This window comes from Rhizoctonia solani, chromosome 16 (assembly GCF_016906535.1).
Source record: "Rhizoctonia solani chromosome 16, complete sequence".
Taxonomy (NCBI): domain Eukaryota; kingdom Fungi; phylum Basidiomycota; class Agaricomycetes; order Cantharellales; family Ceratobasidiaceae; genus Rhizoctonia; species Rhizoctonia solani.
This window is the reverse complement of record NC_057385.1, coordinates 255,615-273,871: the sequence shown is the minus strand read 5'-3', so window position 1 is coordinate 273,871 and position 18,257 is coordinate 255,615. Positions and strand designations below refer to the sequence as shown.

General features: G+C 48.9%; 4 protein-coding genes across 4 annotated transcripts; 2 read left to right on the top strand and 2 right to left on the bottom strand.

Moving 5' to 3' along the window:
• Positions 1-698: 698 nt before the first annotated feature.
• RhiXN_01311 (choline transport protein) lies at positions 699-2,886 on the top strand (the record flags this gene model as incomplete). Its single annotated transcript, XM_043321130.1, has 9 exons — positions 699-908; positions 967-1,030; positions 1,099-1,206; positions 1,259-1,285; positions 1,341-1,423; positions 1,477-1,642; positions 1,700-2,161; positions 2,213-2,684; positions 2,739-2,886. The coding sequence occupies 9 exons, from the start codon at positions 699-701 to the stop codon at positions 2,884-2,886; spliced, it is 1,740 nt and encodes a 579-aa protein (XP_043186953.1).
• An 878-nt stretch (positions 2,887-3,764) lies between these two features.
• RhiXN_01310 (major facilitator superfamily transporter) lies at positions 3,765-6,044 on the bottom strand (the record flags this gene model as incomplete). The annotated part of the gene is made up of 12 exons (XM_043321129.1): positions 3,765-3,838; positions 3,892-4,151; positions 4,203-4,336; positions 4,390-4,603; positions 4,653-4,754; positions 4,841-4,890; positions 5,052-5,196; positions 5,253-5,474; positions 5,525-5,543; positions 5,597-5,667; positions 5,723-5,784; positions 5,838-6,044. The coding sequence occupies 12 exons, from the start codon at positions 6,042-6,044 to the stop codon at positions 3,765-3,767; spliced, it is 1,560 nt and encodes a 519-aa protein (XP_043186952.1).
• Positions 6,045-7,664: 1,620 nt separating this feature from the next.
• Positions 7,665-9,067, top strand: RhiXN_01309 (Zinc-binding dehydrogenase; the record flags this gene model as incomplete). Its single annotated transcript, XM_043321128.1, has 4 exons — positions 7,665-7,822; positions 8,287-8,639; positions 8,696-8,838; positions 8,891-9,067. 4 exons carry the CDS (start codon positions 7,665-7,667, stop codon positions 9,065-9,067), a joined length of 831 nt encoding a protein of 276 aa, XP_043186951.1.
• Positions 9,068-10,194: 1,127 nt separating this feature from the next.
• Positions 10,195-14,933, bottom strand: RhiXN_01308 (Cellulase (glycosyl hydrolase family 5 protein); the record flags this gene model as incomplete). Its single annotated transcript, XM_043321127.1, has 10 exons — positions 10,195-11,700; positions 11,753-12,715; positions 12,766-12,865; positions 12,912-13,050; positions 13,170-13,329; positions 13,426-13,563; positions 13,616-13,649; positions 13,718-13,845; positions 13,905-14,080; positions 14,606-14,933. The coding sequence occupies 10 exons, from the start codon at positions 14,931-14,933 to the stop codon at positions 10,195-10,197; spliced, it is 3,672 nt and encodes a 1,223-aa protein (XP_043186950.1).
• Between the last annotated feature and the right edge of the window lie 3,324 nt (positions 14,934-18,257).

The window sequence follows — 18,257 nt, the reverse complement described above, 5'->3', positions numbered from 1 at the left end:
ACACCAGTTGCCCTGTTTTGTTATTTAGCTTCTGGACGCAACCTCGTTACTGGAATTTTCAAGTGGAATATATATGGCCACTATTTATGAACCTTTAATCAGGTGATATGGTGAAGTTCTATGGTGCCATCCATTCGGAAGTTCATATAGTTCCGTCTCTCGGCCATAATATACTTTCTCGATGATATCTAAAGTCCATTGTAACCCTTGGCCAGGAGTTGGCTTAGAAGGATAAACTCATGGTATGCGAGGCCTTGACATCCGTGTCGAGCGCTTCAGCGATATCGGGGTCGTGCTTTCGGTCATGGGGACGTCAAAACATCAGGTCATACCGACCCAATAACCTGGTACATGCCAATTAGAAAGCTGCATCCTTTGATGAAATGTCCTTCAATTCGCCTTACATGCATCACGTGTCACCACATTAGCCTCTACTGACGGCAGCCTACGAAAGGACGAGTGGGCATTTCTCGTACCAGAACCTCGCAGTATCGTTATGCATGGGCGCTCGGAAGACTCGCTTAGACAAAGCACCCCATCAGAGATGGCTCGAATCAGGCGTTTTGACAGGCATCGCATGACCCTTTTCGCTAGCTCCAATCTGAGATGTCAGCGAGTTTCATGCTTGTATTTATAGCTTCGAGTTGGCGATCCGTCTCCCCCTTTACCCCTTCCCCACCCCCTTCCCCTTACGCACGATGGCCTCGGAACTTACGACTAGCACGACTCGTCCTCAGCCTGTAGCTATCCAGACCTCAATACCCGTCGCCACTTCAAGCAAAGTCCCTGGCTCACCCATCAGTGCAACATCATCGACATTTCCCCAGGTTGTACCTGATGTCGCGTCTCAGACAGGACGTAACTTGATTCTGTGTTTTGATGGGACGGGAGATCAGTACGATCAAGATGTACGTTCATTTTTCTGCAGAGATCAGCCAATATGGGCTGACAACATGAGATCAACAGAACTCGAACATTGTTAGGTTTGTTCAGTTGTTGAAGAAGGATGACAAGTCCAAACAAATGGCAAGTATATGACAACTCAGATTAGGAAAATCCAAGACTTATCGTTCCTTTCTAAAAAGGTTTACTACCAAGCTGGCATCGGAACGGGTGTCGGACTTAAGCCAACCAACAAGTTTGTCTCAAAGGTATCTCAGGCAGTCGACATGGCCTTGGCTACGGGTCTGTCCATCCACGTCCGAGGTGAGCAACCGTTTGGAATGTGCTAACGTACATGGCTAATTCAGTATTGCAGCTGGTTACGAGTTTTTGATGCAAAATTGTCAGCTTTCTCTCTTTTTGTACATGTCTTGACCACTCTGACCGAATTCGCACAGATTCCGAGGGGGACAGAATCTCTTTGTTTGGTTTCTCTCGGGGAGCGTACACCGCCCGGGCACTCGCGGGAATGTTGCACAAGGTCAGTCTTGGTTCTCAATCTTCGCCACCCTGACTAATCAATTTCCATTCTAGGTTGGATTACTTCCTGCCTACAACCATGAGCAAGTTCCATTTGCCTACAAGATGTTCAAACGTGATGACCCAGAAGGATGGAAAATGTCCAATGGATTCAAGCGAGCTTTCTGTACCGATGTTAAAATCGATTTTGTTGGCGTATTCGATACTGTAAACTCTGTTGGTGCGTTTTCCGTCCCTTTTCTTTTTCCATCCGCTCATATTCATTATTCAAACACAGGGATAATCCCCCGCGAACTCCCGTTTGCTAAAACCAACTACCTCATTCGTGTTTTCAGGCATGCTGTAGCATTAGACGAGCGTCGGGCCAAGTTCAAGGCTAACATGTGGGGTCGGGCTACGGAGGAAGAGGAAATGCTTGGCGCCGCTGGGAAACGAGGAATCTATATCCGAAAAAAGACATTGAGCGGGGTTAATATTTCCAGCTTTGTCAAAGGGTGGGAGGAGTTTGTTGACCGGGTGAAGGTGGACCATGGCAAGGACAAGGACGGGAAAGCGAAGGAAAAGCAGGCAGGCAAACAAGAGAAGACCACCGATGTGGTGGAGGAGAGAGCTGACCATGATGTCGAAAAGGATGAGGACGAAAAGAGTGGACATCATGAATCTATTCCGGATGTTAGCCACCACGGAGGGCAGGACTGCAGTACCCCGGAGGAACGAGAGCATGAGACTGATGTGAAAGGTTCGTTTGCTTGCTTGATCTCACCCTGTCGTTTATTTATTCTATTTAAAGAGGTCTGGTTTGCAGGCGCCCATTGCGATGTAGGCGGCGGCTCAGTCCTCAACGAGACAAAGAATCACCTCGCTCGTATTCCACTGCGCTGGATGGTCCGCGAATGCTTCCTTAACAACACCGGCATCCTCTTCCATTCCACCGAGTTGGCAGAAATTGGACTTAGCCCATGTTCACTCTGGCCTATTGTCAAAATTCCTACTCCCCTACCTCCCCTACCTACCTCCGAGTTGAAGCACGAGTTAGATCCAACAGACGGAACGTTGGTCGACAGTCCTCCTTCGACACCGCTTCCCGGAAACCCCCTCCTTCCACTCGCTCATTTGACTCTTGGATCGAATGAAGATGCGAACGATGCGATCACTCCGATCTACGATCAGCTCACGATCGCCAAGTGGTGGTGGATCTTGGAAGTTATGCCATTGCGACAGCGGTACCAGCGCCATGACAAAACGTGGAGGACCTGGTTCGAGTATGTTTATTTGTTTACTTTTGCCAATATTTTGTCGCTGATATACGTTTGCAGGATAAACATGGGGCGTTCTCGTAAAATCCACGGCCAGAAACGCTTCCCGACCTACGTCCATCGGTCTGTCCTGTACCGCATGCAAGAACTAGGATACGTCCCCCGAGCTGAACTCTTGGCGAATCCAAGCCCGATTTGGGTTGATTAATCAGACTTTTGTCAAACCCCAGCTTGAACGGAGGTTTCGCCATATACGCCCATACAATAAATCTCACACAATCTACGTTTTCGATCTCGCGCTTTGCACATTTTTCTTGGGTTTTCATGCACATGATTTTTTCTGGTTCTCGTCGATAATGATCTTTTCATGCATCTTACCTCACGCCTTTGACGCACAGAAACGGAGTCTGTCTGATGTAACTTATGCTTTTGTTCGTAATCATAGCCCAGTTTTGTTCAGTAAAAAAGAATTTGATTCTTTGATGGTCAGATTTCAAGGGCTCATTAGCATTTAGCCACCAAGAGGGAAAACCTAAACGCGTACAAGTGAAGTCGAATTTCATAAATTCTATCAAGTATAATATAGTTCCAATCGAATTCATCGCTAGTACTGATAGACGAAAAACTTCATTCAGAGCTGAACGACTGAAAGTGTACCAGCTGTATGCCAGGGACCCAAAGCCCCTTGCAAGATATCATAGATGCATTGGATGCTACAAGCAGGCACCATCGATCGGCGCAAAGACAATCACCAAATTAGAATCATCGACTTGAAATTAAACCCTGAACATCGAGGATAATCTACACTTATTCTTCAAACGCTTAAACAAACTTCGAGAACGCGAACCGTGTTCCCAAGGTTATATACAAATAAAAAGTTTACTTTGTAGCCTTCAGCTTGCATCATATCGCCCTTTTCTCAGCCCTGCGCAACACGCTTTTCAAATAAAATAAAGATCATTGCGTACCACACCAGTCAAAGCGTACAAACAACCCAAACCGGGAAACCGTGAATTCTATAGATAAATGCGCGCGAGAAAGATTACATGATGAATCGTAAAAACAGTACATTAACGAACCCGGAATCTATGAAGGTGCGTATTTGGACTTGCGTCGGACTTGGGCGCCGTATTTTCTAAGTATGAACGGGATGGGTATCACTGTCAATCGTGTCAGTAGTGCTCGAGTCCGTGTTGATAGATGAGAGACTTACTCGCAGCTGCGATCGCGCCCAATACCGTACTCGCGATCCTTGGATTGAGTTTTTCGTACATGCTCGTCGCAAACAGTGGGAAACCAGCTCCAAACGCTGATCGAACGACAGTTGAAATGGCCAGCGCGGATGCGGCGTACATGAGGTATGCGTCGATGATGTAGTTGAATAGCGAGAGGAAAAGGAGAACGATTGTAAACCCAGAGAGAGCACCCGAAAAAGCAGGGGCAAAATAGGAGATCGATGGGTAGGATGTCCATCTATGCATATAATTAGGCTAGTGGGTGGTTTCGGCTGAGAACAGAACATACCCGAACCAAAAGAAACTGATCGAGTACAAAGGAGCTGCTAGGAGAGCCATATCTAAGCGATACTCGGGTGGTACGGGTCGAGGAGCAAATTCGCGAATACGTCTCGTATATATCGGGTTGTAGTATACAAGGTACTACAACAAGGGACGTCAGATGCGATCAATGAGAGAGCGTGAGAGATGCTTACGACAACGACACCTCCAATTCCTCCACCAAATAACGGCAAGAACATCAAGCCCGAGGCGCCCGAGTTAAGATGGTGCCCCTGGGTGAAAACAATCGGGTAGGCGGCAAAGAGCAGGTAGACACAACCATAGATGAATGACATGTATAGTGTTACGGCAAAAAGCATAGGTTCTTGGAAAAACATGATAAATGGTCGTCCAAGGATATTTTCGATTCTGCGCAGAGACTTAGAAATAAAACGAGAAACACTTCGCATCGACATACCGCTTGGCCCAGTGAAGGTTCTCCCTTTCGATTGCGCTATAATATCGATCATCACCAGTAGACTTGCGTAGTTTTTCCGCGCGCTTCTTCAGAATGATAGGGCTGTTACCGAGGACATTGAAAGATACGCGAGACAAGTGAGCACAGGTTAGTTATGTCTCCACGTCGGTTCTAACCAAACTACTTACGCGTACGTCTCGGGAAGAGTAAATGCCAAGACAATGGTGCATATTCCCGCCTAGAAAAAGTTACTATGATTAGTACCATACGGGGTAACCAGAGTGTGGAGCGAGGGGTTCGAGCGCATGGTCAAGGTTACGTTTTCATATGCGTTCGATCAAACGAGATGAGATGGAACTGCGCTCGGCGCGCAGGGGTAGGTAAGGGATGCTGACTCACGAAAATGGATAGAACGCCAAACAACCAACGCCAGCTGACACCCGCGAGGCTCATGTAACCAGCAACGGTTGGACCCAATGCTGGACCTGCGAACGGAGCAAGAGTGAATATGGCGAGCGCCTTGCCGCGTGTATCTGCATCCCAACTATGGATTCAAAGTCAGAAAGGTAGATACCCGGCGCTGGTGTTTGTGAAACATACATGTCGGCGATGATAGCTCCAGAATTAGTAAGGGGACATGCGGCAAATGTCCCACCCAAGAACCTGAAGACGAGTATAGATGCGATATTTGGTGCGAGGGCGCCACCTATTTGAAAGCCTGTGTAGACAACAAAGCCGATGAGAAATATCGGACGGCGACCATAATTCTCGGATAGAGGACCCCATAGAAGAGGGCCAACACAATAACCAACGACGAAGAGACTGGGATGCAGTGAGTATTGATCGGACAAGGACATATGAAGGAAGCGGACCTGATAGTAAGAATAGCAACTATCAAAACGTGTTGTTAGTATCAGCCTAGATATATCCAACAGACGCCACACCTATTGTGGAGAGATTAAAGTCTCTAATCAATTGTCCTTCAATTCCAGAAGGTGCCGAACTCGCAAAAGTTCTGCAACGCCAGGTCAGATACCGAATTGAACAAGCTCATGCCGCAAGCAACTCACGCATTGAGTACAGCTACGCCTCCCAGCGCCGTAATATACCACCTGAACGTCCTGCTCCAGTTCTGCAAAGTCAAGGTTGGCAATTAACTTGGTGCATTTACGAGCTGTAACGTACTTTAGGGTTGGCAGGATCGTCTGGGCCATCCCACTGTACAAGGAATGGATCTCCTTTCTCGTCCTTTATCTCCTGTGCAGACTCTTCGCCTGGAGCAATGACCTCGCCAACATCTCCTGGATCGTTCTTGGATCGGTTGTCGTCGACGATGGTGGGTGCAGCTGACTCGACATCCGAGTGAGAGTTTCGGTCAGTCGACGAAGACATGGTGCGGGGAATCCGATATGTTTTCTCCTGGTCGACATGTCCTTTTCTATTTCCACATTCATCATTCAGGTGCTTCTCGGGCCGCGAAATCGCATCACATGCCGCTCGGCAACCCAAGCCGCTCGGCGCTTATCACACAGAGTCCAAAATTAGGTTCGTATCGCCACTGATCGACCTGACGAGTGCCAAGCTTGTGCGCGTGTCGTCAGACCGCTGGGGATGCACTGCGCTTGTGATGGACGGCTCAAAATATTCAGGAGCACATTTCGAGACCGGCCTTGGGACGAGGGTCGAGTAGGATACGAACAATCTGGAACTCACTTCCACTACGCCTCGACCTCTAATCTCCGCCACCTCCACATGATCCAGTCATATATATTGATTGTTCGTCACTGGCGAATAATTCGTCCCCACGCTCTCGGCCACCGATAATGACATGGGGGCCATGACATCAACTTGAAGATGTCGACCGGCAGCCCATCTGCAAACACATGGTCACGGTGCTCACAGGTGCCTGGACGGGTCCCTGAGTAATCGCCCGCGATAGATTATCCTACCATAGAAAATTGACATTACTAAAGGGAATATGACATGAGATTTATTGGTGTTTGCTGTCCTTTACAATTGAGCTCTTTTGAGGTGCAACCAGAAGAGATAGCCGCCCGCAATTCTGACAGGTCCTGAGAGGTTCGGACCGAGGCCTCCAACTCCTGAGAGTTAAAATTAGAAACAGGACCACACGAATACACGATGCATGTCCTGTGTTGCAGAGGCTCGGAGAAACCTCAGATATAGGGTACGGTCAGTGTCAGATCCCACGCTTGCAAGTATCCATACAATTGGTAAGTCATGCGTAAGCTACCGGGTTCCGCGATGACTTGCATGTTCCTCACATGCTGTAATCAATTTGTCATGTCTTCCGACGCTGAGTCAGAATGCAGCCCGACACGCGCCACTAAATGGCCATGTTGGGACATTCCGCTGGCTTCTTGAATCTTCTTTGCCGGACAGATGGTTGCAATATAGCGCTGAAGGATGAGGACGGAAACGAACGGTTGGACGAGAGCACGGCGCTTCCCTCTATTTCAGAAGAGCTAGGGTAATCCCATTCGCTCGCCACACGCTAGTTGCTCATGGGATAAACTTGACTTCGCAGTTTTTAGTCAATCCCCTTAGCTCTATGCCTATTGATGCATTCTTGTTGCAAGCTGATAGTTCTATAGCTTCAGTTAACCCAAACAATCCGAACTCGGAAGCATGCACGAGAGCTGCAGGTGCCTACTTGGGTGACTAATCATATGTATCTATCTTAATGTCTATAGTGCTTTTTTAATTGATTGACCAAATGCAGGTGTATCTTACATTGCAGGTTATAGTTACGTAAGGTACTTACAAGTCACATACGTCCCGTACCTGACATTGACTACACCCTAGCCTCCACCAGCCTCCACTCGTAAGGGTGAATAATCCAAGTTTTTCCCGCGGGATTTGAAAAGTGGCGACACGACGCATGAATACCACCTCCCCTAGCCATATAAAAGTGCGCGAGCACCGCACCCTCCAAGCATTCAGTCAAGCGTTCGATATCCTTTTCACTACTAACCTCATTACTCACCCGATATGTCTACTATCCCGACTACTGCTCAGGCGTGGCGCTTCCCTGTTGACCAAAAGAGTTGGAACGGCCACAAGAGCCTCGAGCTCCGCGAAGTTAAAATCACTCCTCCCAAGCAAGGAGAGGTTCTGGTGAAGCTACGCGCGGCTGCTCTTAACTACAGGTACGTCGCCCGAAACACTCAGTTGGCCAGCTTGCTAATCGAATTAACACTTATAGGGTATGCATGATCAAGTACACCCACGATTTCTTGACCTAATCTCGATTCTATAGGATATTCTTATTAGCAAGGGGCAATACCCTGGGCCATTATCTACCGGCCCTGACGGACAGGGGCTGATTCCGTCTTGCGACGGGCCGGAGAAGTAGTGGCTGTTGGCGAGGGTGTCACGCAGTGGAGGAAAGGAGACCGGGTCCATTCGTTGTTCTTTGAAACGTGGTTTGATGGTCCTATTCAAGTGCGTGGGATTTGCACATAGATTTAGCTGCTCGCTGACCCGACTATGTGTTACGGTAGGATGAGCACATGCCCTTTACAGTTGGCGGCGGTACCCCAGGATGCCTTGCTCAATACAGGTACAGCAAAACTATGATAGTCAATGCGCATACACTCACTATATCACATAGGGTGTTTGATGCCAAAGCTCTCCTCCCGATCCCAGCTCACCTTTCTTACGAAGAGGCTGCCACCATCCCATGTGCAGCATTGACCGCATGGCACTCGTTATTTGAAAAGCGACCCGTCACCAAAGATTCGACCGTGCTGGTACTTGGCAGCGGAGGAGTTTCCGTCTTTGGCGCGCAGCTTGCCAAGGCCGCGGGGGCACGGGTCATTGCTACTACTTCAAGCAAGGAGAAGGCGGCCAAGTATAAGGATTTGGGAGTTGACGATATCATCAACTACCGAGAGGTGCCTGAGTGGTCAAACAAGGTCAGAGAGTTGACTGAAGGTAAAGGTGTCGAGCACGTCCTTGAAGTTGGTGAGTTATAGTTTACATAAGTAATTTATTTGTAATGACACATCTGGTATTCACAGGCGGACAGGGCACCCTCATGCAATCCATCAAGTCTGCCAAACGCGAAGGCTTAGTACATGTTATCGGCGCCGTTGCGCAGGGTAACCCAGGTGGCGAAACCATCCAAGACCTGGCCATGACGTTGTTATTCGGACAGGCCTTGGTAAGTCGTTCAATTCGACTATTATATTCTGTGTGTTAAACAGCCTTTTTAGATCGCCGGAATCGTGGTCGGAAGCAAGGCAATGTGCGAGAGGTTGGACGCATTCATGGCTGAGCACAAGATTAAGCCAGTTATTGATCGTGTATTTGGTTGGACCGAGGTGGTCAATGCGTTGGACTACCAGCTCAGTGGTTCCCACTTTGGAAAAATCGTCGTCAAAATCGACTGAGTGCAGGTCAGCGCATTTGCGGTGGTACTTTCAACTCATAAGTGCTTGCCCTTTTGTTGTATAATCAAGTAGTGTCTGTCGTCTAGATATTTGAGATTGGTTCATTGTGCAACTCTCCTTCAGCTACAGTGCAGCCCGATTGCGGCTCTGGCTGGTTTCTGGTCGTGATTTCTACCCTATATGCGTAAATAAATGTCATGTGATATCAAAAGGGCTAAGTGATTGTCACCCGTAATTTTATAGGGTGAAGTAGTTGGTAATAGTAGCACATTGATTGAGAGCAACAAGATTCCCCTTGCTCTAGTTAGAAGCCTCAGATGGGCGCTACGGGGGATATCTCGAGTGATACTAGTTTAGTGTAATACACATTTACATATATATTGCAGATGTAGCGGAACTCGAACAGACCCAGGCCTCTTGGGTCAACGTAAGCATATGGTCGTTCTGCGACTTGGCCAGAGCCTGGAGCGAGTCGCGTGACTACCGCTTCACGGTACAAAATTAACGCGCTGAAAATAAGTATGCGTGTTCAACTAAGAATCGGGCTGAATTCAGGTTAATATGCGTTGGATTTACGGATCAAACCTATCTTGTTCTGATTCATGCTGAGAAAGGCATACTGGAGTTATAGGTTTCAGGCCATAGCATACTAAAAAAGCCTTCATTTTTCACCAAAATGTTCAAATTTCAGGATCTTATTACACCACGGTGATATAATCAGATTTCTTCGGCCTGTTGCAGAGCAGCACACACATCAAAACTGTTCGACGCCCAGTGCTTGGATGAATCACGAGGATAACCACCGGTACATGAAATCTCACACAAATGGGCTTAGAAGTGTGAAAGAAGTTTACAAAATATCGGGAGACAAAGCATACAACCGAACCACCATTAGATGAAACAACCCACCAAGACTGTTAAAACTGAACAGCACCAATTTAAAATATAAATCTGACTGAATCAAGGTTCATCAGAATCAAACAATGAAATCATAATACTGTTTCTACACAATAACAAAAGCAAGCAAGTGAGAAAGAGAGGTATCGTCAGGGGAAGAATCGTAAAGAAGCGCGGCAAGCGATCGTCATCGTCACATCAAAGTAATCAACCAAAACTAAAAGTCAAAATCAAGCGACAACACATCCACCGTTCGGGCACAACACATCCCAGAACCTTCGTCCTCCCTCGCGTGCAGCACTAGCAGGAGAAATCGCACCGAATCCTCGCAAAACACCCTTGATCGGTCCTCCGCGCCTCTGAACCTTGATGGTCAACTCTTTTTCGGGCTCGCCTTCTCCAGGGACGTCGTACCACCACCGCAAGACTTGTCCGTCGAGCTCCCATTTGCCCTCGGATACTTGGACGTCGAGAGCGAGCATGTCGGACTCGACGAGCGTGCCCATGATGCTTTGGGCCGAAAGCGGGATCGGGAGGGTGGTCGGGCTCGCGGCGGCAGAGGCGGAGGTGGCGGTTGGTTCGGACGAGGGAATGGGGAGAATGGGGATGAGGGTGTTGGTCGTGTCGGCTCGTTGTCGACGGAGCGTTGTCGTCGTTGCTCGTCGGCGCTTAACAGCAGGCGCGCTGTCGGCCGAAGATTTGCTATCTTGTCGCAGGTGTCCGACAACCGTCGAATCGTCGTCGTCTCGGTATCGAGGAGGTTCCTCGGTCACCTTGGGCAATCCAGGTGCATCTTCGCAGTTGGGTAGGGATTCGCCATCAAACGCCGAGTCGGCGGCATAATGGACGAGAGGAATGTAAATTTCAGTCGAGAGCTCTTCGTCGTCCTCGCCCAAGTCGGACAACGACGAACGAATGGGAGCCTTTCCGCCCCAGGCACGATCACTGCCCGTGACCTTGATCTTGAGCTCAAACGTCGCCTTTGCGATGTTAAAATCGATATACGTGGGCGTGCCAACGGTCGCAACCGGCCAGGGACGCGCAAGTGCTCCAATACCTCTGGCTCCAACAACCACAAAATCGTATAGTTTATCAGCCGAGATCCCAACGGGGCTCGCAGGATCCGGGCTTGCGCACGTGGGCTTGAGCGACATGTCCATCTGGGGTCGAGGCTGTTGCGCATCCGCTGGCCCAGCAGGACCACGGAGCGTGCCGAGTGTCGATTCACTCCGGTTCCGAGAGTCTTGATTTTCGCCGTTGAGCAAGTTGGCGGACGAGCTCTCGATCTGGAACTCTTGCGTGCCTCGATCTCGATTCGCATCGTCCATGCTCCACAGGGCCAAGTCTTCCAGGTTCCAGCCATCGCCCCACGTGTGAGTGTTGTCTGGGGCGTAGGTCCAGAGAGTCCAGTTGATGACGTTGTTACCGTCCGCACCGTTCAAGCTACAGTCGAGCGCACGAGTCTGGTCGGTATAGTCGCCGACGTACTTGCTGTTCCCATCGAGTCCATAAGACCTTTTAGCATCCATATCAAACGGAACGCCGATTTCGCCAATCAGCGTTGGGTACTGGCCCAGAATCTCGAGTGCGTCGGATTTGAGCATGCCTAATTGGTCACGTAGCGAATTTCGGATCGCGCGTTCGCCGATTCGAAGGGCACCCAGAACTGAGGAATATTTGCCTCGTAGCAAGCCAAGGGCATCGGCATTGAACCAATTCCAGTGTCGCGTCATCAGCTATGGTAAACTTTAGTTAAGATGACACACAATATTACGCAACAATACTCACGGTCAGGCCGTCATAGTAATGCGAACTGTAGGCTCCTCGGCCACAGAGATCCTCGTCTTCGAGTGGGGGAGGCTGTACAAACACCGGCGGCTGGACAAAAAAGATGGACTCGGGATGAGATGGTCGAATACGGGCAATGTAGTCCCTGAAATGGGGCCGCCAGTAGTCGGCAACAAAGACAACATGGCGAGATGGATCGAAGGGGGGTCTTTCGAAATAGTCGGGCTTGAGAATGGGTATGTCGCCTGATTTGGTATCCGTGACGTCCGGGCCGGCCCATACGCCGTGAAGAGCCCAGATGCATTTCCCGAGTGGCCACGATGCGGCACGTCTCCAACCCCACCGCTTGTGGATGCGATCGCCAGTACCGTCGCCCACATCTTCTTCAGTGTCCGGGTTTGCCCAGATGGTCCGGCCGGCAGGGTCAATGGTCACATAGCCGTCTCGCTTGGGACCTAGAGCGCCAAACGCCCAGTTTTCGACAGTTTGGGCTATTCCGCTGGCGAGCCGAATACCTTGGGCTGGGGTCGGACACGTTGTTTTCTTGAGAGACTGGTGGGGAGGGATGACGTTCAAGTCATGCAGACCCAAATACCCCTCGCCTGGTTCGTTGATACTATCCCAGCCGATGATACAAGAGTCATAAAGGTCGCCTGCATCGCGAATGGCATCGGCAAGCACACCACATGCATTGATATAATGTCGCTGGAGCCAGTCTTGAATGTTTACGCCATCAATTACACATCGTGGAGCGTAGTCTCGGCCAGCGAAAAACAGGGTCCAGATGGTTTGCGAGGCGAAGCGGGCATAGTTGGTGCTCCATACCATGGCAGGGAACGCGGAGGGATCCGGTTGTTCGAAATGGAGGAGGGCGGCATGGGTTGCCGTGATGTGTCGGGGGTTGAGGCCGCAGGCGGGCAGTGTCCAAAAGGGAGCACCAGATCCACCGGTAAAGCGAGACCACTTGGCATGGTCGGTCAATACTAGGAGGCCACTGGGCGGATAGTACTTACGACGTCCTGGTGTGGGTCCATGAAAACACGGAAACCAAAGTCTTTGCATCGTCGTAATACTCGGATCGTATATTGTATGTATTCATAGTCGTATTTGCCTCTGTAGAACATGAGCTTCGTCAATTATATGTATATGACGCACGTACGGTCCCTCATGCTCTAGAGCCTCCCAGGTAAAGATAAATCGAAGACAGTTGAATCCCCAGGCGCGTAGTCGGGCGAGGTGGATATCCGCGGAACCATCGTCGAGATTGAGTGGACGGCCGACAAAGGACTCTCCACCAGCTTCGGCAACATCCCAACATCTTGGTACTGGGTAGGTCTGTCCACCGGCGCTTTCGTCGACCCCGCCAAGTTAACGCCGCGGAGAAGTATCACTCGGCCCGCAGCATCGACAAATTGACCGGCAGTAGTATGGATATAGTGTTCGGGAACAGGATTCAACGTCGCAGGGGACGTGCGAGGAACAGTGGGCATGGTGGTCGTGAGAGAGCGAATCGCGCCGCGAGCCAGAGTCGTTCGATCATGTGGAGTGATGAGCTCAGCTGACGTAATTGTCCGTGCCTTTAAACTGTCTCATTCCTGGCATAATATTTGATCCCGTTATTAATTACATTCGATCATCTTCCGCTGTCTTCACTCTTTCAGCTCCCAGCTCACCCCACAACCACACCCTTTGCCAGTCGCCTGCGGGTTGTTTTGGACCCGGAACGAGCTCCCAATCAGTTCAGTTGCAAAATCAATCGTCGAGCCCTGGTCGCATCTCGCACAATTACCAACCCATCTATTCCCATTCGTCTGTGCTTACCTTGAGCAGAGACAACGAAATCGGATCCACCACCACACCTACCCTTCCGGGCGTAGTTGGAGGCCTCACGAAATGGCTACACATCGTACGATTCAGCTCCAACACAGACACGGACCAAAATAGCAAAAAGAAAACCCGGCTCACTAATCACTCGGCTGACGCTTCGAGGTTAATTCAAGCTTGTACTGGTATCCGTGGCACCCTCCCGACTCGACCAATACACGCAGCGATACATCTTCGTCTTGTTCTCGAACCGAAATGTTGCGCAGTTGCTGCTCGCGTGGCGTCATTTCGCACATCGGTGAGATGGGGTTTGACTGCCCGGACTTACCTCGGCTGCCGCGTCTGTGATATTCAATTTCGCCTCTTCGGCTGGGAGCAACTCTGAATCACTGAACTCTTCGTCGGCCTCGATGTCGGCTTGCGTGGGTGCATGCGCGAGCACAGCAGGCGACCGACAAGGCCGTGTCCAGCCAAAGTGGCGCAGGCTATTCTGGGACGGTGGTGCTACGGCGCGGGGTATTATTCTCGGAATAGCTGTATATGAGTAAACTGAGAATCGAGAGCAGACCGCCACTGTGCGCGAGAACATCGTGGTTGAGGCTGATTAATTTAGACGAAAGCGGGGTCTCACGTGATCTGCTCCTTTAGCGCTGGGATGACAACCAGGGAGCGTCATGGCTGTCAATTAGCCGTGACCGCCATGGTGCCCCGCTGCACTGGATACTACGACACAGTTTAGTGGCAGTAAAATCCTGCTATTTATTCAAGGCATTTGCGCCGACGCTTATATCGCCGCATATTGACAGCATGTAGTTGGTTTGAGAGGCGTGGAGCACGAGTCCGTACTTTATGAGAATGATCATTGTGAAGCCATCTACTTAAGTCACATTATGAACCACTAAACAAAAACATAATCTAACAACATTAGAGAGTCATTCGTAGTATAATGAGGTCCTAATCGTATAATACGAAATAAGAATAATTGCAAAATCAATACCTTGGATAGAATTAGTTATCGGTAATACTGACTGAAACGTCTCGAGAGACTCTTTACAATACCCGGTCCTCCAGCCTCGGTGTCCATGCCTTCCCGATCCAAGACAACCTTCCACCCCTCACCCTTTGGCTCAATTCGCATCATCCGCTGCGACTTCTTTTCCGAGCCATCTGGATGAGAAACCTCGGTAGTATCAAGATCAAAAGCGACCATCCCCGTATCCGAAAGAAGCGGATATTCCGATTTCGATTGTAGCCATATGAAAATGACACCGGAAACCGTGATCGAAAGCTGCAGCGCTAACCATGCATACACTCGTAATTGATTTACTTCAGCCCTAAGTGTCGGAACGGCAGGCATATTCTGAGCTCAGACTCGCGCCGTCGTCACGACTGATGTCAGCCCAAGCGTTCCATAGTGCCGAATATAACCGATTGCAGAGCGCTATAAGATAGTTATCACACTCTGTTCTGGGTTTGGGAGAGAGCCCTTGACTGGGTTACAGTGGGAAAGTACTTCGGCATATCTCGCAGTGCAACAGACCGGTAGCCCGGGGCCGTATTATTCTCCCATGAGTCTGGCGGCTCGAGCACGGTTTCGTTCTGTACTGTAGAATAAGGGTGACCCGACAATCCCTACAGGTACCAGACGCTGCATCAAACTTCACTTTAGCAATAGAATAGCACCCATTCAATCCCAGTCGACCCAGCGAAAAGTGAGGAATCGTGATGTTTCCAGGCACGAGGATTTTTGTCGCGTTGCAGCGGTCTAGGTCATAGCTGATCTGTTTAGCTACGTTAAATACCAGAAACCAAGGAGAGGGTATGATACGGTTTTCAGAGTATTTCGTCGTGTTAAGAATCATGGCTGTAGAATGGGGTTGGCCCATTTGAAATATCAAGTCTGGGAATCTAGTTGAGTTTTTTAGCATAGCCTCGAGCTCCTGCATTTGATCATCTGGCATTTCTGGTTTCCATTCAATGCTAGTAACTGCAAAGTAAGGTATTGTCACGTTCTTGAGTGTACTACCAACGCTCAACTGAGCGGCCTGGGACCACTCGTTTATATATCCTCTGTTGAATTTCCTGGTTCCAGGCCCTATTTAATGTAGTGATGAACGAGGAATGGAGCGTAGATAGATACTCTGGATATGCACTATTCATGTATGTTATGATTGGTAAACCGCCGGTGATGTGCACGGATGGGCCAAAATCGAGAACTAATGTTCGGTTGCTTGGTACCCAGGATACGGCGCCCGTCAAGAGTGGAGCCGAGGGTTGAGAAATTAAAGTAAAGAATAAGATTGCTGCTGATATTAGATGTTGGGGACGCCTAATATGTGCGATAGGGGAAAGAAATCCATAATTAGAGATCCAATTGATGTCGCGGCGACGCAGACTATGTCTTTCCATGAGCATAATATGACTTGCCAGCACAGTTGACCAGTCCAGGCGGTTGCCACCCAGCGAAGTATCACAACCGAGCCGGAAAGGATAGTGTTGATATCAGATTGGAGCAAGTTGTATCGTCCCAATAGGTTGGCATCCACTGTTCCGTCAGCCAGTTTTACTTCAGGCTGCCTTTGAAAATAAAAGTGGCGCCCATGAAGATACAATAAGGTCGTTGTGGATATAGCATGGAGCCAAGAAATGAAAGATTAAAGGTAATGTAGTTAGCTTAGTTTCTAAACCACGTTACGACCGAGAGGTTGTTTGCCAGTAGCAGAAGCCCGCAATTTTGTGGGAGCAGTAACTCGGAGCTTTGGGCAGGTTCTGGCCTGGAGCTGGATTCGAAGTTAAGCCTAGTGGCCATTGAAAAGGCTCGGCCAAGTAGTGTGATGATCGCATAATAGTGCTAAAAAGCCAGTGGTGATGAGCAGAGGGATGGAGAAACTACTCTATCGCAACCCTGGGTTGAAAAGGGTATCCGAAGCGTAATGGAACGATAAGGAGAACGTGAGACTCTGTATACGTCCAACTCCACGTTATATATCTTAGCCCCTATCATGAGAAGCTTTGTCAAAAATTGCATGCATATGATCGGACTGAAAAAAAAAGGTTCCCCGAATGAGCGGTGCTTCCCAATAGTGGCAGTGGCACACTGGATAGCGCGACACTTGAAGGATTCAATGAGCGCACACAGCCATTATTCGCAAGTGGATTGTGGCTTCTAGGAGACAGTTTTAGTGTGCATGCATGTGCTTCTGTCCAAACTGTTACAAGGAGATCCAAGGCGAATCAGTTAGGACAGGGAGTATCGAGGCAGGATTGATGTAGCAAGAAGTACATTAGCAGCAATCATAAATGCTCAGCGACTTGGGATGAATTACGGAAAGAGCGACCACTGCGCCAGTACTGGGGATCAATATACAAAGCCATATGCACGTTGGATCAACTTCGTCATTACGTAAGATTAACGTAGCTTAGTGAACGAGGGTGTATCAAATCTCAACGTGCACGCGACATGCAGGTTTCGGATGGGAGCTTTAGGGCCAGAGTATCGTGGCTAAAAGGGGTAAGCATTCAATTTAAAGTATGCTACCAAATGTGGTCTACAAGCCCAAATTGTAGCTTTCTTTCAGCTCATTGCCCACTGCATATTGCCAGGCTAAGTTATCTTATTCCTGAGGTAGTGCATCTGCAATGCGATACAGCTAGTGGTCTGTGAAGAATAATTTTAGCCGCATCTTGGAATAAGATTCGTTGGTTCAACTTTTACTGAAAGTCACCTATTGCCGAGGAGCTCAAGATGTACGCACCAATAGAGTATGTGAACCCAAGCTAGCCCTTATGCTATTGATAAACTTACTGTGAGGCCTGTACAGTCGGGACCCTTCACCTGCAGATTCTTGACTTGCAGAGTTTGTAATGAAAAGCTGCATGTTGCACCAATTTACTGTTGATTCGTAGGCTAGGCTATTGTCTTCCCATACTGCAGGCCAAGAGTCCTGACTGTAATAAAAGCGCTCATCGGGACAGCATTTGCGATCCTGCCCGGGGCAACGAAAAGTTTCGTCGCATATGAGCTTGAATACAAGGATCAGAGCATGCATGTAACAGCTAAGTTTCCCTAAGCTGGACTACCAACCGAGCGATCACGCTTCAAACAGAGGTAGATACTGTTAGTCTGATTTAACGTGTAGATCAGATACAGAATCGCTCCATATTGATGCTTACTAGTTGTTAAGCTAAGCTATAATAGCTTCAAGATGAATATGAAACGTGAATACTCGGGATCGGAAAGATCCTTTGGACCGAGCGATCACGCTTCAAACAGAGGTAGATACTGTTAGTCTGATTTAACGTGTAGATCAGATACAGAATCGCTCCATATTGATGCTTACTAGTTGTTAAGCTAAGCTATAATAGCTTCAAGATGATATGAAAACGTGAATACTCGGGATCGGAAAGATCCTTTGGAGCTCGTGAGGTCACGGCTCTCATGAAAAAACTAGAACCTCGTTGCAATTATATAGTTTAAGCTTTTTGGAAGCCACGGTGTCATGAATTTCGGTGAATTTTGCGGAGTTGGAAAACTGGTGTGCTCAGATTGGGTAAGCGAAAGCTTGATGGGACTGAACAAACGTGTATAAGGCATGTACCAAGCGCTTACTTATTAGTACCTTCAAAACAACCACCTCGCCATAAATCAATACTCAAGTTCGTAGAGCTATTATGTACCCGA